The sequence below is a fragment of the Sphaeramia orbicularis genome, chromosome 13 (assembly GCF_902148855.1).
Source record: "Sphaeramia orbicularis chromosome 13, fSphaOr1.1, whole genome shotgun sequence".
Classification (NCBI taxonomy): Eukaryota; Metazoa; Chordata; class Actinopteri; order Kurtiformes; family Apogonidae; genus Sphaeramia; species Sphaeramia orbicularis.
In genome coordinates, this window is record NC_043969.1 from 28,008,130 (window position 1) to 28,034,852 (window position 26,723).

At 37.0% G+C, this 26,723-nt stretch overlaps 1 protein-coding gene across 1 annotated transcript in view; it reads right to left on the reverse strand.

Moving 5' to 3' along the window:
* Positions 1-2,356: 2,356 nt before the first annotated feature.
* LOC115431008 (uncharacterized) overlaps positions 2,357-26,723 on the reverse strand; it is a 41,934-nt gene continuing 17,567 nt past the window's right edge. The window contains exons 5-21 of the mRNA XM_030151236.1: positions 21,657-21,791; positions 19,784-19,957; positions 19,564-19,617; positions 18,784-18,942; positions 17,120-17,227; positions 16,768-16,941; positions 16,548-16,601; positions 15,591-15,749; positions 14,141-14,154; positions 12,756-12,778; positions 12,527-12,621; positions 6,966-7,060; positions 6,309-6,388; positions 4,318-4,477; positions 3,911-4,067; positions 3,757-3,810; positions 2,357-3,641 (exon numbers count right to left, since the gene is read on the reverse strand). Coding sequence (XP_030007096.1) covers positions 3,376-3,641; positions 3,757-3,810; positions 3,911-4,067; positions 4,318-4,477; positions 6,309-6,388; positions 6,966-7,060; positions 12,527-12,621; positions 12,756-12,778; positions 14,141-14,154; positions 15,591-15,749; positions 16,548-16,601; positions 16,768-16,941; positions 17,120-17,227; positions 18,784-18,942; positions 19,564-19,617; positions 19,784-19,957; positions 21,657-21,791 — 1,961 coding nt within the window. The 3' untranslated portion in view covers positions 2,357-3,375. The remainder of the gene's footprint in view (positions 3,642-3,756; positions 3,811-3,910; positions 4,068-4,317; positions 4,478-6,308; positions 6,389-6,965; positions 7,061-12,526; positions 12,622-12,755; positions 12,779-14,140; positions 14,155-15,590; positions 15,750-16,547; positions 16,602-16,767; positions 16,942-17,119; positions 17,228-18,783; positions 18,943-19,563; positions 19,618-19,783; positions 19,958-21,656; positions 21,792-26,723) is intronic.

Below are 26,723 nucleotides of genomic sequence, written 5' to 3' on the forward strand. Positions count from 1 at the left end.
CAAGGAAAACACATTTTGTCAAATGTACAATTTTATAGAGAGCAATGAAAGCATGTAAATCTTCCCCGCTATCTTTGATCAAACTAACAATTTTTTGAACTGCTTATTCTTCGTAAAGGTTGTGGTAGTGTTGTCCTGCACCTATATGGGTGAAGGTGGGGTTCACTCTGGAAGTGTTGCCATTGTTGACATACATAGACAAACAACCATTCACTCACATTAACACCAATGGGCAATTAGGGGTATGTATTTGAAAGATGGAACATGATGAAATAAATGTGTTGACTGGTATAGACTGTGATGTCTGATGTTTTTAAATGCTTTTTTTTTTTGTGTCTGAAATTTGCATCTAATATCACATGAGGCTGGTGATATGTTTTAAGACATAGTACTGTATATTCTTAACCCATAAAGACCCAAACATACACCGGTGACCAAAAGAATTACCCAAATAAAAAGTTTAATACCTGTTGATCCACTAATCCTATCAATCCATATAAATAATCGGTGTAAAATACAGTTTTTCATCTTTTATGGTCATCAGATATGACCCATTTGGATGTTCAGAGGCTCCGTAGCGAACATGGAAACACCGTCCTCTTCTACAACGTTGATTCACCAGTAAAACCCACAGAGTTGGCTCAATGACAGTGGATGGACATACTGGGTTTATGTTCAATTAATGAGAGGTTTCACTGAAAAAGTCACTTTTTCCTCCATTTTCTCTGTTTTTGATATAAAACCCCTCAACTTTAATTTGAGCTTTTGTGGACATCAGTCGTGATCAGTAAATTAAATGTAGGAAAATACTTTCACTTTCACTTAAGAATGCAAAATACTGAGCATAGTATTAGGACAAATGGTAATAAATCACTTAAGAAAAGTTAAAACTACAGTAAAAAAAAAAAAAACAATCATTTGGGGACTGCCACTAAAGTAGCTCTGAGTCTTTATGGGCTTAATCTAATTCAGTAGCAGTGAAATGTAACATGTCTCACTCAGTTAAAGCATGAAAGAGAGCAGCATTAGATAAATAAAGCTAAACTTTTTCACTGTCTCATAACACTTTTACTCTAAAGTACAGTTAAACATGACCATACATTTGCACAATGTAATGAGAAGGATTTGAGGAAACACAACTAAAACACATGCCTCATCACAACACTTTGAAGACATGAGAGCCCTGAGCCCTTTTCTATAATAATTATATCATTAATTAGAGACCCAATGCTTTTATTATTTAGAAATGTAATCAATAATTTATGACCAGTAATTAAATACTCACCAATAAACGGATCCCTGCTCTTTAAACTCTCAAAACAGCTGTTGTCAATGAACAATTCTCGCAGCCACATTACACACAAGTGAGCAAACGTTTGGACTCTAACCAAAGCTCAAGTCTGTGATAAAGCCCTGACTGGAAACCGAACGGGGAGATGTTTCGGGCAAAGTCTGGGTTTGTTTAATCTCTTTTGTTGTACATTTAGTTAAAAGGGCATGTGGAGAACATGCAAACACACACTCTATTAAGATGACTTAAATCCCGCACACAGTCACTGAAAAATAATCTAACAAGCAGCTGCTTCCTTATGACGGGAAATTACCTCTTGGCTTTTCCGTTCTGTGATAACATCAGTGAAGGCATCACAACAATTCACACATTTTATAAAAACTCCATCATTGGAAGATGAACTCTAAATCACATGAAGTGGAAGTTCTGTGGTATTGTACTATCGCTCATTTGGTTATTGGTGCAAATATATGTATGTCTGTCTCTGACTGTAGTTAAATATGTACGTCTATTAGTATGTTCATTCATGCGATATCGTCACCAGTGCCTTCTGGAAATTAGAAACAACATTAAACATCACATCTTGGACCAGAATGTAACGGGGGAACTTTGTGGCCTTGGACTTACACTGCATCAGACTTGCCTGCTCCCCCTCCCCCCTTTGCCCCCCACCCCCACCCCTAGACTGTAACCCACCCACACATTTTCTCAAAGACTCCACCTTAACTGCTTTTGGATGAGACTCAGTCGACTACATTCTGTGATATTCTCACATTGCTGCTGATGGTCTACTACACTTTATAACAAACATTGTACTGTTACCATATCTGCTGCTGTTTTTATCCATTATTCACCTCATAACCATTACAATTCTATTTTACTTTATTCTTTATACCTCTTATTTATTCTTGTTCAATTTTAACCTCTTTTTTTAATTACAAGGTGAGAGACAAAAAGCATCTCAGGTCTCTGTGTGTCCTGTGCATGTAGTGAATTGACAATAAAAAAAAAAAATCTTTGAATGTTGAATATAACCCATAGGCAAAAAGTAAGACATCACATAACTACTTTAAATGTTATTTATTTCATGCCTTATCTGGTATATAAAAAACAACAACAAACAAACAAAAAAACAAGAGAAAGGCACACTCACCAAGGTGCTGGTGAATGTATAAACAATGAATATAACATCATATGCTTGCTTTGACATTCATTGTTCATGTGCCATATACCTTCTTATGTCAAATGAAATTAGGTTTCTATTTGAATTCATGGCGTTCACATAAACTCACTGTTAGATGAGTGATGTACAGTACAATAAAGGCCCAGTTCCAACCAGATGACAACAGTACATATTTTACATTCACATTCAAACAGTAGCTTTCAGTTTAGTCATTTTAAAATTCTACATCAGAGGTGTCCAATCCTGGATCTCGAGGGCGGATATCCTGCATATTTTAGATGTTTCCCTCTTCCAGCATATCTGGCGGTCATTATCAGGCTTCTGCAGGGCTTGATGATAAGCTTATCATTTGAATCAGGTGTGTTGGAAGAGGGATACATCTAAAATATGCAGGATACCAGCTCTGGAAGTCCAGTAAAGGACACCCCTGTTCTACATGATAGCTCAACCGATAAAAACATCCTTACAAACTTAACAATTAAGCATATAACATATTAAATATGTGCAAACAGTTGCCAATTATCAGCTATTTCAGACCAATAACTCAAAGTAGCATAAAACAATTGTGACTTTAGCTTATATAATGAATTCTGCACCAATGATAGCTTAGAAGTCACCTACTTTTCAATAGAAATAGCAGAGCGCACAGCTTTTTCTACTGCTGAGGAGTAGATCTGGGCTTTTATGTGCATTCAGCTGTTGTTTTGGGATGTGTCAATTTTCTGAAGCCACTAATCTTTTCAAAAGAGAAAGGCTACAGCGTCATGAACCTCCAAAACTTGTCAGAACTTCTGATACAGGCTGAACTTGTTAATGTTAATCTTATAGCTTCCATTTATGATTAAACTGTATCAACAAATACTAGCAAATAACAATGTTACATTTAACACCGTCAGTGTGGTTAGACAGTGCACTTGTCAAGAATATAATGCAGTGACTGATGTAAAGAGTCATGGTTGAAATCAGTGAAGAAGTCAGTAACATCATCAAAGAAGTAAATCTGACCGGGGATCAGTTTTGGTTTTTTGTTCAGTGATCTGCAGCGGTTGTTCCAGGTCACAACCTGAGCGGGCAGGGGTTTCACAGTGGCATGTTTTCCGTTGATTTCCAGCACGTTAATGAGCACTACACTTTTCCAGGACACACTTTGAACAGTTCCCACTTTCACTAAACAGAGACATAAAAGCGTACAGTACATTACAATACTTCAGCGTTGATATGTTTTGACTTTTACAGGCTTTTTTTTAAAAAAAAAAAAGCAAAGTCTAGACTGATATCTTACCCTTTTCACAAAGATGAGCTTTTGACAGATTGTTTATTGGCAGCAGTCTGGACACTAAAAAAAACAAATGCACATTACACCAGAAAGGTACAGAACTGCATAATTTATCAGGCAAAATGGACTATGATACACATGACATATGACTAACTTTTACACGTCTTGCAGGTGCTCTGTCCTCGTCGCCGGACCGGGTGAAGCTCCCCTGCGCAGCACGACCACAGAGAAGTGTTGTAATAGAGGTGACGGCAGCATCTAAATCCTTCCTTAGCAGAGTAGAGCAACTCCTTATCCCCATTTAAACAGCATTCATCCTGGGGAATTAGATAATATATTACATGATTAGCCAAGCTGTGTTCACATAAAGGCTTTAAGTAGATGCACTGAACAATTAAAAACACACTGAAGTCTTGTTTTGGTCCACTTTAACACTGCACATTGCTCACATACACTAATATTTTGCATCTGACTTTGTGTTTCTTCTTAAAAAGCACATTTGTCATAGAACATATTAGGTGGGCACAGTAATATATTTGGATTGAGACTGGAATGAGTCAAACCTACATCTTGTTGAAGCAGAATGGATCCACAGCATTTTGCCTCATGTGCAGATTTATTCAAGGACGTCAAGTTATACAGCGTTCCCGCACAGCATTTCATCTGTGTGTCTGAAATGTTGTAGGCTTCCGCACCACAACAACGAATGTGCTCTCCTTTGTGCCACCTGAGAGAAAAGTCAGACGACAATGATATACTTAGGTCATTTTATGTTCAAATAGTGGATCATTTATCTAATCTTCTGGATATTAACCCATAAAGACCCAGCGCTACTTTTATTTCAGTTCCCAAATGATTTTTTTTCTCTATATTTAACATTTCTTAAGTGATTTATCACCATTTGTTGTAATATTATCCTCTTTACTTTGTTGTTTTCCAGTAATAATCATGTATTTTTCTATATTTCCTTTTTCTGATCATTTAGATGTTCATAAAAGTTCAGATTAAAGTTGAAAGTTACTATTACAGAAACAGAGAAAACTGAAGAAAAAGTGTCTTTTTCAGCCCAGTCTCTCATTAACTGTAAATAAACCCAGTGTGTCCATCCATTGTCACTGATCCAACTCCATGGGTTTTACTGATGAGTCAATGTTGTAGAAGATGACAGTGTTTCCATGTTCGCTACGGAGCCTCTGAACATCCAAATGGGTCATATCTAATGACCATAAAAAGATGAAAAACTGTATTTTACACCAATTATTTACATGTATTGATAGGATTAGTTGATCAACAGGTATTAAACATTTAGATCAGTAGATGGTTTTGGTCACTGGTGAATGTTTGGGTCTTTATGGGTTAAATAGTCTATATGGCTCCAAAAGGGTTTTCAGAAACCACTAGCAATGGAGAAATATACATTAAAAAAATGTTTGACGTCAGAAAAGACATTTCATGTTGCAATTGTGGACTCATCACCCTGAAGAAATGCACACTGTTACATATTCTGGCTAGACACACGCTTCATGCTTTTACATCAGAAGTGTCTAGACAGTTGAAAACAATAAGTATTACTGTCAAGAGATGACTTGAACCTGAACTCACAGTGGGAAAGTAAAGAAGGGAGAAGAAGTCCAAATGAAATATGGGGCTGATCTGGTCAAACATTCCAACATGTCAAACAGAGACAGATACAGGCATGTCTAGAGGAAAGTGCACCCTCTATGAATTCTGTGGTTTTACGTATTGGGACATAATTAAAAAAAAAAAAAAAAAAAAAAAATCACCTGGTCGTCTCCTGATAAAGAAAGAAAGAAAGAAAGAAAGAAAAAGAAAAAGAAAAAGTTTTCAAAGTGAGATAAGGAAAGAATAAAGAATGACTGGAAAAGTCATTCATTCATTTTCTGAACCCGCTTTATCCTCACTAGGGTCACGGGGGTCGCTTGGAGCCTATCCCAGCTACATAGGGGCGAAGGCGGGGTACACCCTGGACAAGTCGCCAGTTCATCACAGGGCTGAACATATAGAGACAAACAATCACTCTCACATTCACACCTATGGGCAATTTAGATTAACCAATTAACCTATTAGTGCATGTTTTTGGACTGTGGGAGGAAGCCGGAGTACCCGGAGAGAACCCACGCAGACACGGGGAGAACATGCAAACTCCACACAGAAAGGTCCCACCCCCCGTCGACTGGTGTTGGAATCGAACCCAGGACCTTCTTGCTGTGAGGCACGTGCGCTAACCACTGCACCACCGTGTCGCCTGGAAAAGTCACTCGGAAAAGTCAGACACATTCAAATAAAAATTCCTCATCTAAGTATCTGGGTGTGTTTTTCAAAGTAGCCAGCCAAACAAATCAGGAGTGGAGTCAGTCTAACTGCTGGAATGTCTGCCTGTCTGCTACTGTCACAAGGCAGCTGCAGAAAATGTTTTCCCACAAATCCTGTCTGTGCTCTTTCCTGCCTTATAGTAAATATCTGACTTTCCTACATGACCCCCTTTGTCTGCTGTTCATTTTCTATTAGACAAGCTGTAGACATTCATATTCCATTACCTGTGTTGATTGCAGCAGATGTGAGTTTCAGGGTTGTAGACGTTCCCTCCACAGCAGTGCTCTTCTGGTGAGCAGGGAAACTGAGGGAAACATGTATTCTCTTTAAAATCTCCCCATAGCACTTGAAGATTCTCAGAGAAAACACAGTGCAGCAGTGCAGACACAAGCCAACGCACACATGCAGCTACAGCTACATATATGAAAATATATACGTCCTTTAGTTCTGACTCAAAAAAAAGCCAAATAAAACCAAAAAACCTAACATGATCATCCTTTTGCATATGCCGTTCATGTTAACAATGGCAACGTAAGCAAGGCTCTTTACCCAACCATATCCCATCCGAACGCCCTCACAACATTTATAAAAAAGATTTTTGGGTGGAGCTACGAACTAGTACACCACATTTTTTCTTTAAAGAACAATAGGAAAAATATAAGTTTTTTTTTTTTTTTTTATTTACTGTATAATTCATCGTATAGATTATAATAAAATATGTTGTTCAAGTAGATTTTTGGGGTTAAACAAAGGCATGACAGTAATTGTTTTTGTTTTTCTTCTTCTGTCTGTTAATGCATGCCAGTAAAAAACATTACAGAGGATGTAAGAGCGGTAAGCAGTGGGATAAAAAAAAACAGAAAAAGTAAGTGGTTTATTACTTCTTCCATCCACGGATTCCTGTCAATTACGTGGCCATAACAGCAGAAATGTGTGCGTGGGTTAAATACTGTTGGAGCAACATCACCACAGTGACCTAAACAGAGGGATGGACAGGGAGGGGTGGGTGGATAAGAAACAGAAGAGTTAGAGCTGCAAAGACTGGGTGTATCAGGGTTAGGGATAGTAGCTGACATTTGTGTAAGATGACTCAAAGGCAGGAAAAAACTGAGAATAGGATTTGTGGAAAATATTCTTGGGGTGTTCACCATCATCTAAAAGGTTAACATTTCATTCAACAAGCCCATCCTTTTTGAAACAAACACAGAGCAGAGCCTGTTTTTATGATTCCAGGGGCTGAACTGTGGGAGACAAAGGCTGTTATTCCCACTGATCCTGTGGAAGACATCCTGGGAAAAAAAATAACGTCAATAGGAATGAAAGAGTCCCTTGTCTTTGGGGTTAGACAGTTTACTTTCATCTGATTTCTTGTTTCATCAACAGCAGATAAGGTTAGGAATGGGATGTGTATATACAGGTCAGTGTTGTTCTTTGTGTTTTTCACACATAGTCACACCTATTATGAAAACAAATCTAGACCTGTGTGACCCAAGAAAATATGCATTACTCAGCACCACTTACTGAAAGCAGTTACTGTTAGGTAGCGTCTGTGTTTGGGCTACTGAATAAAACACATCTCCTAGATGTCTTTGCAGCGAAACAACAAAACCCTACATTAAACACACGGTTGCATGTCTACTGCTGCATCCTTCACATCTTAACATACAGTACAGTGTCTGTCAAAAGTTTGGAAACACCTCAACTTTTGTAAGATATTGGAGTGTTATAATTGGTAATTTAACTATTAGGCAATCGAATAATATGAAGATGTATTTTGACCAAATAAATAAACAAATGTACAGATATTGGTAGATAACTTTAGTTTAACCAAAAATCCTCCCTTACCAACTGTAACTGTTTTACATACTCTGGCATGGGTGGTTACTTTCAGTGCCTCATGTACACTTTGCCAAAGTTGTTCTTGGCTGGCTGGATATTTCTTTCTCGCCATCCAAGAGCTAGGCAAATAGTATTTCAGTTAGGTAACATTTCATAACAGATATTTTCTGTCTAAAAACCCCTCACAGAACTTGAACTTATGTATGGGCTCATTGAGTTGTTGCGGGTGAAGTGGGTGTTGAACTACAGAATGGTAGCCATGCCTTCTACACTGACCTGTACCACTTCTGAAAAATCAAAGATGAGGTCACTCTTTCAACAGCCACTTTTACACAGAGATCTTGGAAAAAAGGTGAAATAGTGATCGTGCCTTTTTCCCACCACTGACCGACTTCCACAGCCTAGCCAAAGGAGTAACAGAGGTGAGACAGGCTGGACTTCTACACAGCGGACCTGCATTCCGGAATCAAAGGGACAGTGACACAGCGCAGTGTATAGTGTGACATATAACTTGCGTTTTGGAAATACCCTATGCATAGTGGTGTTGCTAACCTCTCCAGAGTCGGTCCATCTTTCACTGTTCCACACATGTAAGCATGGATTGAGTTCTCCGCTCGAAGTGACAACACATCTCGTCTCCCCAGTTCAACATCTTTCTGGTCGTTTTGATACATTTGTTCACTGTACACGGCCCACACCCATTTTTAAATCTCCCCAGCGTGGGGGTCACACACGCAATACGTCATCAAAACATCACACCTTAGTTGCAGAATGAGAGGTGTGCCTTTTACACAGCATTCTGGAATCATGATTCCACCTTTATCACGGCTCTGTCATTACCTTCAGAGGCGTTACAGAGAGATAAAGGTGGGACCAAATGATCCCCCATTTTGTTTACACAGACGTCGTTCTGGAATAAAAACAAAATATTCCCACAACAGAAGTGCTGTGTAAAAGGGGCTAATGTTTGTAGGTTATTTACCCCACATGTACAGTTCATAATAAGTGAATTAGCATGTTCTCCAAATTTGGTTTAAACAGACACCTGTGAAGTGGAACGTGACATGGTTACATGGATGTCATCTAACATTCACATAGTCTAACCTGTGGACTTCTAGGTGATTTGGAATTTAACCCTCGAAAAATGTAAAGATTGTTTTTTTACTTGAATGTACTGAGATTATTTTCCAGTTTTAATGTTGTGCATATCATCTATCCATCTTTTCAGATGCCTCTCTCCTAAAATATTTAAGTTTGTTCTTTCATCAAACATCCATGCTCTACTACAACATAAAGTTACTGAATTTCCACCAAAAAAATGTTGATTTATCATCTCCAGCTCAGCCTCTATTGTTCTTGACCAGAAAACAGGCTGAATAGGTTCTTATCTAAACAAAATGCAGGAATGTCAAATTGCAGAGGAGTAATATAATATAGGACCTCTGTATTTGCTGAAATAGTATAGGTCATTTGTGATGGCATTTTTAATTTACGAATTGAAGACAGAGCTGATTTATATGGAATTAAGATTACAGATGACCTCCACAATCATTCTAAAGTTCACAGGTAGTACTAGTCAAATGGGGCTTAAGGTGACAGTCTGATAAATATCAAGATTTTTCTACCAATATCTGTGCTTATGTATTCATACCATTAAATTACCTACTCTGTTTCATATAAACAAAGGACCATCACTTGTATCTCTCACAAACTATAAGACAAGGTGTTTCCAAATGTTTGATATAATGCACTTTAGTAAGAATAGTGGCCTACATGTGATTGATTCACTCTCTGCAAGTGAAAGAGAAGGGGAGGAACTATACAGTCATGTTTCCCAATGTTGTTTATAAATTCAGGTAACCCCTGCTACCCCGGTGAGCTGATGGTGTGTGGAAATAAATGTTTCCCTGCAGATTTTTTTTTGTTTGTTTGTTTCAAAGAATTACTAGGACTTGAGTTTTTAACCAAGCTTTAAACCGTACTTTGATCCATTGATCTCAACCTTGTAAACACAAAATTTAATGGAAGTTTTTTCACCACATATAAGTCAGTGAGTGGAAAGGCTTTAACTTAAGATGTTCCCACTGTCACAGTCTCACAATATAGCTGTTTATTTTTATTTTATTTATTTATTTTTTTTAAACTTTTTTTGGTCAATGAGGGGGAGTGGAACACACAGAGGTTTTGACAATGTTTTTTTATGTGCAATAATTACTTTCAGTGCGATAGACTTCAATTTATAAGCATATTTGACTTTTGCTGCATTTCCACTCTTTATGCTGTTTGCTACAAAAAAAAAAAGTCATTAATTTTTGAGGAAAAAAGAGAAGAAGATATGATGCAGCCAGTAAATGTCAACATCTTTTACTGACCAAATGCCTCATAAGCCCATGTAATGTCTTTTAAAACTGACCTCTAGTGGCTGCCTGAATTATGACAGGTAGGATTGACTGTTATTAATAACAATGGTAGTACAATTTGTGGCATCACTAGCAGGGAGGAGTTCAGCGTGGATGAATGATTGAACAAAGTACATGACTTGAAACACAGGTTTTCCATATCCTGACCAATCTACATTCTTTTCTTTACCTCATGACCACATTCTTTTCCCTGATTTACAGTTCATTCTGAATTTCACCTTTGTGAACTGCATGTTTTGCTTTTCCACTAGCAAGTCTAGGAGTTTACAGCCTCTTTTTGATGTTTAGTGTCAAGTTGCAACTCAGTTAGCACATTATAGAAGAAAATTCAGTCCAATTTAGCATTTTGATTAAAAAAAAAAAAAAAAAAGTGGACAAATTAAGCAGTTTCCTTGATCACACAATGCTGTTGAATACTTGAAGACCTAGACCTATTTTTCTGGTGACTTGCAAACAATTTTTTTTTCAACATTCAACCTTTCCTAAGTGCTTTAATACTATTTATTAAAGTACAATCCTCTGCATTTTGCATTTTTTTCAGTGAAACTCTGGTATTTTTCTACAGGGTGGGGAAGCAAAATTTACAATATTTTGAGGCAGGGATTGAAAGACAGTGTATGACCAATTAGTTTATTGAAAGTCATGAGAATTTATTTGCCACAAGAAAATTTACATAATAGAAAATGTTTTTATTCTATGTGTCCTCCTTTCTCAATAACTGCCTTCACACGCTTCCTGAAACTTGTGGAAGTGTTCCTCAAATATTCGGGTGACAACTTCTCCCATTCTTCTTTAATAGTATCTTTAAGAAAGTCGACATTGCTGTGTGATGTTCTATTGGTAGCATGTTCTAAAACGCCCCAAATAGCATAATCCAGAGGGTTTAGATCTGGGCTAGAAGGCGACCATAAACATGATTCCCAAAAATTGCTAAAGTTGGATTTGCAGAAATCTTGTATTTTTCTAGGTGTGTGGGCTGGAGCACCATCCTGTGTCCATACATAATTTCCATCTGGGTAGTTTGCTTTAAGCCATGGCAATACCTGGTATCTCAGAGTCTTGTAGTTGGATTTGGTTGGATCCTTTAGGATTTTGGATTTGAGAGCTTTAATAAAAGCTTTGGTACGTTATTTGTTGCTTCCTCCACTTCCAGACTTTCTCGTAATAGTTTTGCTCATAGTCATTCTCTTCTTTCCATTATAAACAGTCTTTATGGACACTCCAACTATTTTTGAAATCTCCTTTGGTGTGACGAGTGCATTCAGCAAATCACACACTCTTTGACGTTTGCTTTCCTGATTACTCATATGGGCAAAAGTTTCTGAAAAGATATGGATAATAGTGTTAGGTATGATTATGACATCAATATATGTTTGGTTTCAAAACAATTGATGTAGTGCCTGCTGAGAAAAAACAACTAAATGTTCATTGTGAATTTTGCTTCCCCACCCTGTATATTCAATTTACTGATCATGGAGATGGAGCTAAGACCTCATTGCATTTTGTCAAATTACATGGATTTTACTGGAGAATCAGTGTTGCAGAAATTATGTTGTTTCCATGATCATGACAGACTCTCTGAATGGTCATGAAAGACACATCAGATGCTGCTGAAAAGCTGAGCATTTGCATTTTACCCAAATTACTTAAATATTTATGGTAGGATAAGTGAGTTAGAAGTTATTAAACACTTTAGATCAGTAATTGCTTTTAGTTGCTGGTGGTTGTTTAGGATTTTGATGGTTAACAGTTGAGCCTGTTACGTCATATTTTCCATCAGCATTTCTATAAAGTAGTTAAAGCTGTCATGCAGCTTAGAAAGATCTTTGAGTCCAGGTACACTCTCCCTTTGTCGTTGATTTCGAAAGTGTTACTGGCAAGCCACGGCATACACATCTGTCGTAGTCTTGAAAACCATTAATTATTACGGCTATAAATCCCCTCTTAACCTGTGCATCTCTGACACCTGTGGTTAGTCAGTATCGCAGGACATAATCACATTTCAGTATGATCAAAGTTTGAAATGGAATTTTTACACACACTGAAGCTCTAACAGATACAAACACAATCAGATCCTTGTCTAGTTATGGCTGAGTTGGCATTCACACAATGATAGTATTGTTCCAGCAGCCAGTATATCAGTTTAAACAACACCCACATCTAACACGCACACACAGCAATACCTGAGGTTTCACAATTAGTGTTGTTTCTCAGACAGCAGTCAAGTAGATTCGGATTGTAGCATGTTGACCCACAGACTGCTGTGTGCGGCTCAGCGCTGAGGAGAGTGAAAAGACGAGAAAGGTTAAAAGGCTGCATGTCATGAATATTAACCGACACTACAGAACTGCAAATTCTCATGATTCTTATTTAAGGATGGACTGATGATGCTTCAATGTGAACACGACTTACCAATTGAGCTGAGATCTTGGCCTCTAAATAAAAACAAAAGCAAAGCACAGTGACGTCTCAGATATGCTCTGTTATCATTCATCATCACCCCTATTTGAGCAGGACTAGTATAACCTGCAGACCTTTGGTGATAAAAATAAACCCACTGTTTCTGTGTTTTGTGCTGTGCATTCATGGAGAATAAGCCAAGTCTGTTTGCATTTGAATTTACTGGTATTATCTCTCAGATCTGAAGTAAAGCATTGCAATGACTCACAGATAAATGTTAAGTCTGATAAATATAGAGAAATGCTCCTTACTATAGGCTGCCGTGCACCATCAACATCCATCTATCTCATCTTCTTTTGAGATTTGTCTTCTGTAAACTTAAGTTTGCTCTTTCACCAAATGGGTCTTCATGCTATATTGGGACATGAACCTCCTGAACACTAGAACGCTTGTGAAACTTTGAACTATCTTCAACAGAGAAGCCTTCATAGTTCTTGTCCACGGAATATGTAGAATAAATGCATGGAGGAAAAAAAAATGGTGCAACTGACTTCAAATAACAGAGATTTTGATTTACACCAGACTAATACATAGTATCATAGGACTCCTGTGTGGAGTAGGTGGTTTGTAGTGGAATTTTCATTGAATACAAACATCACAGATTCCCACGGCAATAAGATGAAAGAATTACCGATAACATTAGTCTCATACAAATAGGATTAATGACTAATTTCTATTTGTGAATCTTAAAAAAATTCACACATAGATTTGAAATGGATTATGATCCCCCTTGTGGACATTGTCCTAAAAGTAATTTACGATCCAAATGTACAGTACAGAGGTCAGTTATTTATGAAAGTATTACAGTGGATTGCAGGAATTCCTGAAATTTCACATCTTTCACAACGTCACAGATTCCATTGCGTATTTTGGAGACTGATCTCATGAAATTGTGTTGCATGTCAAGTTAGTTCGTAGGGCATTTGGTGTACTATACACATTTTCGTCCTTTCGCGTGTTATTCAACGCCATTTGATCGAATGTCAATTTACGCCAAGATCCCCACTTCACATAACCCTATCCCTAACCCTCAGTACATGTTATTTGATGTGGTGTGAATATACACACTTGTAATGTGTACAGATAATACGGCAATTAAAAGTGGCATGTATATTTACACAAGTCACAATATCATGTTGGTATTTTGTGTGCATGTGCATGGAGGTTAATAGCTACTGTGTGTTTGCTGGATGCACATGCAAATAGACACTGTAATCTTAATGAATATATATATATAATTACAAGCAAAACACCAAAATAAATCAAAATCAAATCTTCACTATTCTCAACACACATTCTTACATCAGACACAGTATGAATGGGAGTTTGTGTCTTACCTGTTGTTGCACACCTGTGGACATAAAGAACAGAGAGCTGTAAGCAATTGTAAATGAGACAAATAGTGACAGTTAAGTTAAATTCAGATGCAGTGTGTTTTCATTATGTCCCATCCAAACAAATCCAGAGAACATGTGTCAGTGACATGTGAGATACATTCCACATGCCTCTAAGACAACCTGAAAACAATAACAAACTAAACGGCACAAAATCATGCTACTGTATTAAATTATAGACCTGTGAACTGAATATATTTACATCAACAGGCCAACAGATTTATGTGACCACTAATAGTGAGTAGGAGGTGGTGAGTCAGTCTGCTGGACTCCCATGGTGAGGAAAACTAACACCATGGGGCCTCTGACCAATGCATCCGAAAATGACCACATTAGAAATTAGAGAGACTTTACTGATCCCACAATGGGGAAATTCAACGGTCAATGCAGGCACAGAATAAAGTGCCAGAAAAAAGCTGCATGCATAAAGACAAACAATGTAAGATAATAGTAACAGCAATAAGTAATAAAACTCTACAGACTATACACATATTCACAACAGAGTGTAATCACAATATGTCAGATGGGATGAAAACCACTAAGAAACAACTTTTAGCGTCAAAGAAAGTGACAAAATAATAAAAGCTAGAATCACTGTTGTTTTCACCACTGGACACAGCTCTAAATGAAAAGAATGAAGTTTGATGCTGAAATCACAGTATTTCTTTTACACGGGTGAGTTTGATTATGAGACTTATGAAGATATAAAGTTATCATGCAATGTTTTTACATTCGCTAAGTTTGACATTTGTTGATCCACAGATTAGATTAAACAGTGATAGTTCTGACCTTGTTTGGACGATTCCAAACATCTTTAGTGCAGCTTTTGACAACACAAACCGTACAGAAAACACAGGTGATTAGTAGTTCTACTGTGGTTGTTTTTCTGTCTAAAAGTAGAGTTACACTATCAGAGCTCTAATGTAAACTATCAGATGACACAGATATAAGACACAGTGTTATTTTGACCAACTGTCAATGTGGTAAACTCTGTGGAGACGTAGTGATTATCGGTAGGTAGTTATAAGTTATGGTTTTTCTCTGCTGTTTGGAATATCAATACAATTATACCATACTATACTTTAAAGAATGGATATAATATAGACTGTTTATGATAATGTAATATATACTGCATGAGATTAGATTGTTTTTCATAGGTCTTCTCAATTTTATACATTTTACTAGTTGTGACAACTATACAAAATGTACTATGAACACCATGTACAATAAAAGTTAACAGTTTACTATTTATAATATATTCTCTCTTTCTTTTTTTAGAACAAATTTCAACCAACTAGATTCAAAGAGTAAATTGTCAAAACCTCAAAACTAAAACAAATTTCTCCGATATTTATATTAAACTCCTTAGTCTAGAACTGACATTGAATCATACCTTTGATGGGTTCGATGTGAAGAGTATAATTTTTTTCACAGCAGCAGTATGTCTTTGTGTTGTACTCCTTCTCTCCACAGCAGTTGTAGTCACTGGATGTTTTATTTAAAATTGTGCGTTTAATACCACAGCACAACTGCCTGTCCACGTCATAGGTCTCTGTACAAAGATAATAATGACACAATCATGATACATCATTTTACTACTACTATATAGGGGAGCATAAAGGGAGATGACATGACATCTACTAAAACTACTGAAGAAGAAGAAGAAGAAGAAGAAGAAGAAGATCAAGAAGAAGAAGAAGATGATGAAGAAGATCAAGAAGAAGAAGAAGGAGAAGAAGAAGAAGAAGAAGAAGATGATGATGATGATGATGATGATGAAGATCAAGAAGAAGAAGGAGGAGGAGGAGAAGAAGAAGAGGAAGAAGAAGAAGAAGAAGAAGATCAAGAAGAAGAAGAAGGAGAAGGAGAAGAAGAACAAGAAGGAGAAGAAGAACAAGAAGAAGATGATGATGATGATGATGAAGAAGATCAAGAAGAAGAAGAAGAAGAAGAAGAAGAAGAAGAAGAAGAAGAAGAAGAAGAAGAAGAACCCTGCCACTGGAAGATCAGCCATTACTTCTGTTGAAATAAATGTTTCATTGTAACATAACAAAACATATTGTTTTTATAAGTGATTATATATTAATGAAAGTGTAATTATGATGATGATGTTGAATTTCAGTGCTTAGATCTCACTAACAGACCCTTAAATTCTTCTCAGTGAAGAAATAAAATCAGTTATAATTGTAATTGTATACTGTTCATACTGTAATGCACAGATCCAGACACTTTATATTTCCACCTCAGATGCTGTGTTTTTCTCTGATGTACAGTATATGTCATTACTTCAGACAGTTCCTTTACTAAAATCACCACACTAGTCTTCAGATTTCTGTTCATCTTCACTGACCTCCTCCACATAAAGGTGGGTCTGGGCTGCTGTTGACATTAGCATCACAGGTTTCTGAGACAGAACATCAAACACATATGCATAAGAAAAAACCCTGTATTCATTAGTCTACTACCAACATAAGGATGGTACTTCAAAGTGTCATAGACAAGTGTAATAAAATCATAGACCTAAACAAATTTGTGACGCAGCGTAGTGTAGAGAAGACATTCAGACATACCGTTACAATCAGAACAACACATGGGTTTAACGTGAAGAGTGTGATTCATCTCACAACAGCACTGTGTTTTCTTGTTGAACTTTTGAAATCCACAGCAGTCATCGTCACTGGATGTTTTATTTAAAATTGTGTTGTTACGACCACAGCACAGCTGCTCATGCACATCATAGGCCTCTGTAAAAAGATAATAATATCACAATGATGACAAATCATATCAGTCATATCATATCATGCAGCCTCTTAAAAAGGTCACGGTAATGCTTTAAGCTCTTTTACTGCAGCTACAGCTACAATGACAAGGTGTTATGAATCAATCTTGTTGTTATGATTTGTTTATTTTAGCTTTACTCACCGTTACCACAACATTGGGTTCCTGCCGCAGGCCTGATGGTAGATCCGCAGCAGATTTCATTGAGTTTGTTGTAAGCCTGCAGGCCACAGTAATCGGAAACCTCTCTCACTGTGAAAGCACACATAAGACACCAACCCCCAGTACACCTTTTAGTAGGATGGAATTCATTGTGCTGCAGATTACATTAATTTCAGAGCTGTTTGCTATAATGTCTCTTTTGTCCGATTATTCTTTCACCTCTGAAGCTGGATGTTGTATAGCGTACTCTACTGATTGCAAAGCCCTGGAGCCCTGTTTCTAAACAAACTAGAGATTTTGAGATACACAAACAACATTGACTTGACTTGACAAATACAGTCCTTTCATGGTTTAGTGTGTGATATGTCTCTTAAAGTCAAATGTCACCTGCTATAAATCAAAAAAAAAAAAAAAGAGCTACTGTAGAAAGATGGCAGACAAACCATTCCCTATGTACATATAAAACAGTTTTTTCTAACATAACAAGAATGTTTCTAAATTTCAAGTGACTAGACTAGACAGATTTATGTGACCACTAATAGTGAGTAGGAGGTGGTGAGTCAGTCTGCCGGTCTCCCATGGTGAGGAAAACTAACACCATGGGGCCTCTGACCAAAGCATCTGAAAGTGACCACATTAGGGATTAGAGAGACTTTACTGATCCCACAACAGGAAAATTCAACGGTCAATGCAGGCACAGAATAAAGTGCCAGAAAAAAGCTGCATGCATAAAGACAAACAATGTAAGAAAATGGTAACAGCAATAAAACAGTAATAAAACTCTACAGACTATATACATATTCACAACAGAGTGGAATCACAATATGTCAGATGGGATGAAAACCACTAAGAAACAACTTTTAGAGTCAAAGAATGTGACAAAATAATAAAAGCTTGAATCACTGTTGTTTTCACCACTGGAGACAGCTCTAAATGAAAAGAATGAAGTTTGTTTTTACATTCGCTAAGTTTGACATTTGCTGATCCACAGATTAGATTAAACAGTGATAGTTCTGACCTTGTTTGGATGATTCCAAATGTCTTTAGTGCAGCTTTTGAAAACACACACCGTATAGAAAACAGAGGTGATTAGTAGTTTTACTGTGGCTCGTTTCTGTATAAAAGTAGAGTTACACTATCAGAGCTCTAATGTAAACTATCAGATGACACAGATATAAGACACAGTGTTATTTTGACCAACTGTCAATGTGGTAAACTCTGTGGAGACGTAGTGATTATCGGTAGGTAGTTATAAGTTATGGTTTTTCTCTGCTGTTTGGAATATCAATACAATTATACCATACTATGCTTTAAAGGATGGATATAATATAGATTGTCTGTTTATGATAATGTAATATATACTGCATGAGATTAGATTTTTTTTTTCATAGGTCTTCTCAAATCTATACATTTTAGTAGTTGTGACAACTATACAAAGTGTACTATGAACACCATGCACAATAAAAGTAGCAGTAGTAGTACGAGTTTACTATTTATATGTTCTCTTTTTCTTTTTTTCTTTTAGAACATATTTCAACCAACAAAATTCAAAGTGTAAATTGTTAAGATAAACCTCAAAACTAGAACAGATTTCTCAGATTTTCTCAAACTAAACTCTTTAGTCTAGAACTGACATTGAATCATACCTTTGATGGGTTCGATGCGAAGAGTATAATTTTTTTCACAGCAGCAGTATGTCTTTGTGTTGTACTCCTTCTCTCCACAGCAGTTGTAGTCACTGGATGTTTTATTTAAAATTATGTGTTTAATACCACAGCACAACTGCCTGTCCACATCATAGGTCTCTGTGCAAAGATAATAATGACACAATCATGATACATCATTTTACTACTACTATATAGGGGAGCATAAAGGGAGATGACATGACATCTACTAAAACTACTGAAGAAGAAGAAGAAGAAGAAGATCAAGAAGAAGAAGATGATGAAGAAGATCAAGAAGAAGAAGAAGAAGAAGGAGAAGGAGAAGAAGAACAAGAAGGAGAAGAAGAACAAGAAGAAGATGATGATGATGATGAAGAAGATTAAGAAGAAGAAGAAGAAGAACCCTGCCACTGGAAGATCAGCCATTACTTCTGTTGAAATAAATGTGTCATTGTAACATAACAAAACATATTGTTTTTATAAGTGATTATATATTAATGAAAGTGTAATTATGATGATGATGTTGAATTTCAGTGCTTAGATCTCACTAACAGACCCTTAAATTCTTCTCAGTGAAGAAATAAAATCAGTTATAATTGTAATTGTATACTGTTCATACTGTAATGCACAGATCCAGACACTTTATATTTCCACCTCAGATGCTGTGTTTTTCTCTGATGTACAGTATATGTCATTACTTCAGACAGTTCCTTTACTAAAATCACCACACTAGTCTTCAGATTTCTGTTCATCTTCACTGACCTCCTCCACATAAAGGTGGGTCTGGGCTGCTGTTGACATTAGCATCACAGGTTTCTGAGACAGAACATCAAACACATATGCATAAGAAAAAACCCTGTATTCATTAGTCTACTACCAACATAAGGATGGTACTTCAAAGTGTCATAGACAAGTGTAATAAAATCATAGACCTAAACAAATTTGTGACGCAGCGTAGTGTAGAGAAGACATTCAGACATACCGTTACAATCAGAACAACACATGGGTTTAACGTGAAGAGTGTGATTCATCTCACAACAGCACTGTGTTTTCTTGTTGAACTTTTGAAATCCACAGCAGTCATCGTCACTGGATGTTTTATTTAAAATTGTGTTGTTACGACCACAGCACAGCTGCTCATGCACATCATAGGCCTCTGTAAAAAGATAATAATATCACAATGATGACAAATCATATCAGTCATATCATATCATGCAGCCTCTTAAAAAGGTCACGGTAATGCTTTAAGCTCTTTTACTGCAGCTACAGCTACAATGACAAGGTGTTATGTAGTATATACTGTGTGTATTAGGTTTAATTTTGGGGCCATTATTGTTTATTATCTATATACACTTTTTTTCTTCTGTTTCTAGTGTTACTTTTCCATTACTCTTTGCAGATAATACTAGCCTTTTTACTTCAAAGATATAACTTCTCTTATTGAAAATCTAAGTGATGACCTTCACAATTATTCAGAGTGGTTTAGAACAAATAAATTGTCATTAAATGTTAAAAAATCTAGTTTTACATTATTTGCTAAGAATAAAAGATTTAATAGTGACCAAATAAAAACTCTCATCAATAATCCAGAAATAATAAGCATTTCTTCCAAATGTTTTTTAGGCATCTGGATTGATGATAAATTGTGTTGGAATGAATAAATTGAACACACCTGATAAAAAATAACAAAATCAGTTGAAATTGTAAGTAAGATATGAAATCTTGTTCATTATAAATTGTCTTCTAACCATGAATTACATTCAGATTTTTCCTTATTTAAACTGATGTAATCTTGTGTGGGGAAGTACCTTTTCTACCCACCTTAATAAATATTACTACTTCAGAAAAGGTTTATTTGAATAGTCACTTTTTCCATGATGCTCCAAGTGCACCTTTGTTTTACAAATTAAACCTTTTAAACATTTTTGATGTTAATGCTCTTCTGACCTGCACAATTGTTTTTAGGACGCTGTAGGATTCTAACTGGCCTTCATATATCAACCATTATTTTCATCAAAACTCCCAAATTCATCAATATCCTACCAGGCAGTCTGCAAATCTGCATTTACCTTTATGTAAAACATCTTGTAATCAGTTTTCAAATAGATTTCATGTTGCTAAATCGTGGAACACTCATCTAGATGTCTTAGATACCTCTACATCAGTATTGATACATAGGAATAGATTGAAACATCAATTAATGGCAGAATATTTGCTTTGACTCACTCATCTCAAAGTGAACTGGAAAATGAAGTCAGATAGCTGAACGTGTTATGTTTTGTTGACTGTAAAATAATTTTATTTTATTCTTTGTTCTTTCTTTAGTTTATATGGGTGTGGGGTTTTATAAGCCTTTTTGGCTTCTACCTCTCCCATGCACATGTTTGATATTATTATGCGCATGCTATTATTCTTTTATCTTTATATGTATTTTGGTAGTTTTTGTTGTTGTAGTTGTTGATTTTTTTAAATTTTAAATCAACATTGTATCAAGCTGTTATGTGCTAAAAAAAAAAAAAAAAAAAGAATAAATAATTAACTTTTTTAAATGATGTGTTATGAATGAATCTTATTTTATGGTATGATGCTACTTGTTACCTCCGTCAGGAGGTATTGTGATCACTTTGCTTTGTGTACGTGTGTGCGTGTTTGTTTGTTTGTTTGTTAGCAAGATAACTCAAAAAGTTATGGATGGATTTTCAGGAAATTTTCAGGACATGTTGATACTGGCACATGGAAGAAATGATTAAATTTTGATGGTGATGGGGGGGGGGGGGGGGGGGGGGGCACTAATCTGCTTTGGCAGAGGTCTGCGCTCTCTGAGTGCTTTTCTTGTTTATTTTACTTTTACTCACTGTTACCACAGCACTTGGCTTCTGCTGCAGGCTTGTCTAAGACGGTTGACTCACAGCAGATTTCATTGAGTTTGTTGTAAGCCTGCAGGCCACAGCAGTCTGATACCTCTTCACTCAGATGCTCTGTGATTCTCACTGTGAAACAACAGATAAGACACAGATCAACCAGCACACATCTTTTAGTACACCAGAGTTCATTGCTCTTTAGATTATGTTAATTTCGGAGCTATTATTTCTTGTAATGTCTCTTTTGTCCTATTATTCTTAGATGATTCCATGAGTGAGCAATTTTATTGACAGCATACTCAGTATTACAGATCTAAATGCCAAACAGCACATATTTTACCAAGAAGGTAGCTACACAAGCCAAAGGTAGCATCTTTTGGATGACTAAGCATGTGCTGCTAAATAACACCTCTGTTTGTTCAGGATGGTGAGCATGTTAGGTTAAAATAAGAATCTATATTTTGGCCTCTGTGTATGTGTGTGTGTGTTTCTTGTTTTTGCTACCCGGTGGGGACTTTGACCTGACTGCACACGGACCGGTGGGGACTCGTGTCCCCGTGGGGACCAAAAATGAGGTCCCCACGGGCAAATCACCACTAGAGGCTTTAAAACTACATTTAAACATGGCTGGTGTAGTTTTCTCAAAAGTCCTCATGGGGCCTATTCACATGAAAAAATCTGTGTGTGTATAACTATGCGCCCATGGTGGTCACACAGAGTACTGCAGTCCCCACCAGGTCAGGTGTTCCGGTTGTGTGTGTCACTGTTTGTTCACTCACTAGCGATTCACGACCCTACAGGTCAAAAATAGTACTGCAGTTTGGGAATAGATTTTAAACTTTTTGCTTTTTGACCAAAGATACACAGGATTTAATTATTAAATCTATAATAATAATAATAATAATAATAATAATAATAATAATAATAATAGAAATAATAATAATAATGATAATAATAATCGTAATGATAATAATAATAATAATAATAATAATAATAATGATAATAATAATAATAATAATAATAATAATAATAATAATAATAGAAATAATAATAATAATAACAATAATAATAATAATGATAATAATAATCATAATGATAATAATAATAATAATAATAATAATAATAATAATAATAATAATAATAATAATAATAAACTAAAAATAACATTTAAAAACATTTTTTCAACCTCCAAATTCTATTTGTTAATTAGAATTTTAATAACATTAATTTCATTATTTAAATAAAATAAAATAAAAAAGAAAATCTACAGATTAAATGTCCTATCACATGTATTGACATATTTTTTCAACCCATGAATCACCTTTATGAAATGTTTAATATTAGAAAAGTGTTAAACTCAGATCTTTGTTTTGTTTTATGGTATTTGAGTTCAAATATTTGGTTGTAGACAGAGTTGTGGTAGATTGCTGTTTTAAGTCAGTAGGTCAATAGCTATAACTTAATATCTGATGAATTCCAACAGTGGGCAAATACAACCACATTCAGTGTCCATGTTTGTGGAATTCTAAGAGTGGTAGTAGTTGTAGTATTGCATTAATTCTGGTCTAATTATTCATGCTACCTTTGGTATTTGCCTAACTTGCCTTTTCCATGGTTCTCAGGCTTCCTGTGTCTGCTGGCTCCACCCCCCTGCCACCCTTCACTTTAAGCCTGCCCTTTTACAACCCTCCTCCATTACCCCTGCTCCACAACACTCATCTGTCTGCCTTCTTGCCTCTGCCATCATCAAATCCCTCTCCCTACCATGATCCTGCTAACTTTTTCCCTCATTAAACTCACCTTAGATGTTAAATGCTGTGCCTGAGTCTATCTTTAGGTCTTCCATTCAACTGAAGCCACAACAAGTAGGGATGAGCGAGTATAGTGTTATCTGTATCTGTGTCTGTATCTGTTTGGACAATCACATTATCCACGACCTAAAGTGGTATTTTTGCCCAAAGTTAATGTTTGTTGATCCAGAATTGTTATATTTGTTGCTTACAGTTACTTTGCTGCGTACAGAACAGCCTCAGAACTGAGCTTCAAAACAATGTTTTTGATAACAAGAAGAATTCAAACTCTGCCTACCTATCCACCAACACCCTACAATATAATCTAATACAGAGGTAGCCATCACGGTGCCCACCACCACCTGTTTGCCGGTACGGACCACATGAGTCGCCCACAGGGCATGTTGTAAAAATAGAACGAGTCACCACTGAGCTCTGCCTAACGACTGTATTGAATTCAAAGTTCAATATTGTGCTGTAAGCTAACAAGTGGGTACAGTAACGACTGGGACTTGGGAGCTAGAAGAACTATGGCAGAAAAAATACTGTTTTCATGAGGAGTGGGAGGAAGAGTTTTTTTGTTGGAATCAAACCCAGGACCTTCTGCCTGTGAGGCACCAGTGCTAACCACTGCACCACCGTGTCACCCATTATTAACTTCAGTTCAATTCAAAAATTTGCATTTCAAGCAAAGAACAAAGGATGAAAATAAAAAGTAAAAATAAATAAAATAAAATAAAATAATAATAAGTTCAAATGCAATAAAATAAAAAAACAAGTATGCATGTACAGTATATGACTTTTTATCTCATAATTACAACTTTTTTATCTCATAATTATGAACACTTACGGACAATTTACAGTAATCAGGTAACCTCAGCATGTTTTTGGACTGTGGGAGGAAGCTGGAGAAACCAGTGAGAACCCACGCTGCACAGGAGAACATGCAAACTCCACGCAGAAAGACCCCAGGTGCCCTAACCGGGACGTGAACCAGGGATCTTCTAGATGTGAGGCAATGCTGCTAACCACCGAGCCACCGTGCAGCCCAGAATAGAGTTCAGTTCATTCATTTAGTTTATCTGTTCATTTATTTGAACCTGGTACAATGACATTTCAGCTGACAGCTACCTTTCATTTTCTTCCTCCTCCCAGTCTCAGTAACACCTGAGCTGTCACACAGAACCAGACTTCTGGAGTCCCCACCCCGACTATGCCCCGACTGTTGTGTCACACAGAACCAGACTTTTGGAGTCCCCACCCCGACTATGCCCCTCCCCCATCCCACTGTGTTTTTCAGCAAGAGGGACCTAACTGTGTGGAAGCCCATTTCTGCCAGTGAAAAAAAAAAAAAAAAGTTCAAACGTAATTTAAAAAAAAAACAAGTATGCATGTACAGTATATGACTTTTTATCTCATAAATACAACTTTTTATCTCATAAATACAACTTTTTATCTCATAATTATGAATTTGTATCTCACAGTTTTGTTTTGTTTTTTCACTTTTTTTCACTGGCAGAAATGGGCTTCCACACAGTTAGGTCCCTCTTGCTGAAAAACACAGTGGGATGGGGGAGGGACATAGTCGGGGTGGGGACTCCAAAAGTCTGGTTCTGTGTGACACAACAGTCGGGGCATAGTCGGGGTGGGGACTCCAAAAGTCTGGTTCTGTGTGACAGCTCAGGTGTTACTGAGACTGGGAGGAGGAAGAAAATGAAAGGTAGCTGTCAGCTGAAATGTCATTGTACCAGGTTCAAATAAATGAACAGATAAACTAAATGAATGAACTGAACTCTATTCTGGGCTGCACGGTGGCTCGGTGGTTAGCAGCATTGCCTCACATCTAGAAGATCCCTGGTTCACGTCCCGGTTAGGGCACCTGGGATCTTTCTGCGTGGAGTTTGCATGTTCTCCTGTGCAGCGTGGGTTCTCACTGGTTTCTCCAGCTTCCTCCCACAGTCCAAAAACATGCTGAGGTTACCTGATTACTGTAAATTGTCCGTAAGTGTGAATGAGAGTGTGCTTGGTTGTATGTCTGTATGTGTGGCCCTGTGATGGACCCTGCCTTTGCCCCAGTCGGCTGGGATAGGCTCCAGCCCCCCCCTGCGACTCTGAAAAGGATTAAGCGATATAGATAATGGATGGATGGATGAACTCTATTCTCAATATTAACAATTTCTTCATTTGTACCATTTATATTAATCTTTATAAATTAATATTATCATTATATTTATAAGAGCTTGTGGGCTTTTAATGCACTTCAAACTTCAGAATTCTGTAGTTTTGTGCACACCAACCCGTTCAACATGGAACAGATAACAGATGTTGTATGCACAGTCTGTCCCACCACAGTTCCTAAAGCGTTTAACTCAGGGTATCCACTGGTGGCCTCCCTCACTAGTCTCCTTCTTGCATGGTCACTCAGGATATGAGGACAGCCTACTCTAGGTAGATTTAAGCATGTGCCATATTCCTTCCATGTTTTAATGATGGATGCAAAGGGGGCCTATTATGAAAATGTCCCTTTTTCAGTGCTTGTACACTTAAATATAGGTCTCTGGTGTGTTATCAGTCCACAAACCTTGAAATAAGACATCCCATTGAGTTTTTTGTGAGCTGCCTGGGTCAAACATCATATGATTCAACAAGCTGTTTAGATTCTGGGTCCATCTGTGACATCTCAAGTGGCTCCATGAGGATTTTACTGTGTCCCCTCTCAGTATTTTCACCTACAGACTTAGATCTATCACTGTGAAGGTGTACAGTTTTTCTCACAAGCACCAGACACACTGGCCTTCTGTTGAGTGAGTTCAGAGATGGAAGAGGGGAGCAGTGGATGGGTCTGACAGGAGCAGGCTCCAAAACAGAGGATGTTGAACAGTGGGGTTCAGACGGGCAGATGGGGGTGGGGCTGCTCGAGAGGATTTCGACCAAAGCATGTTACAGACAATTCACCTTGACATTAAAGAGTATTTTTTGTAAATTTTTAAAATTATATATTGAGGCCTCAAGTAACTGATCTGGCCTGGTCCAAAACTACCCATGCATTCTGCCTTTGCCCTGCTGCTTTCAGGAAGTCCTGGTCCACCTCATTTGGATGCTGTATTTTTTTGTGGCTTAACTGCTCTGCTAACAGGATTACCTATGCTAGCACTTTATTTCAGAGATGATCATTTGGATGTGTTAGCATTTCTGCTTCTTCACATGCTGACTCGTGTAGCTGCTCTGCTAACAGGACTACCAGCACCAACACTTTCATCAGTGATTCTAA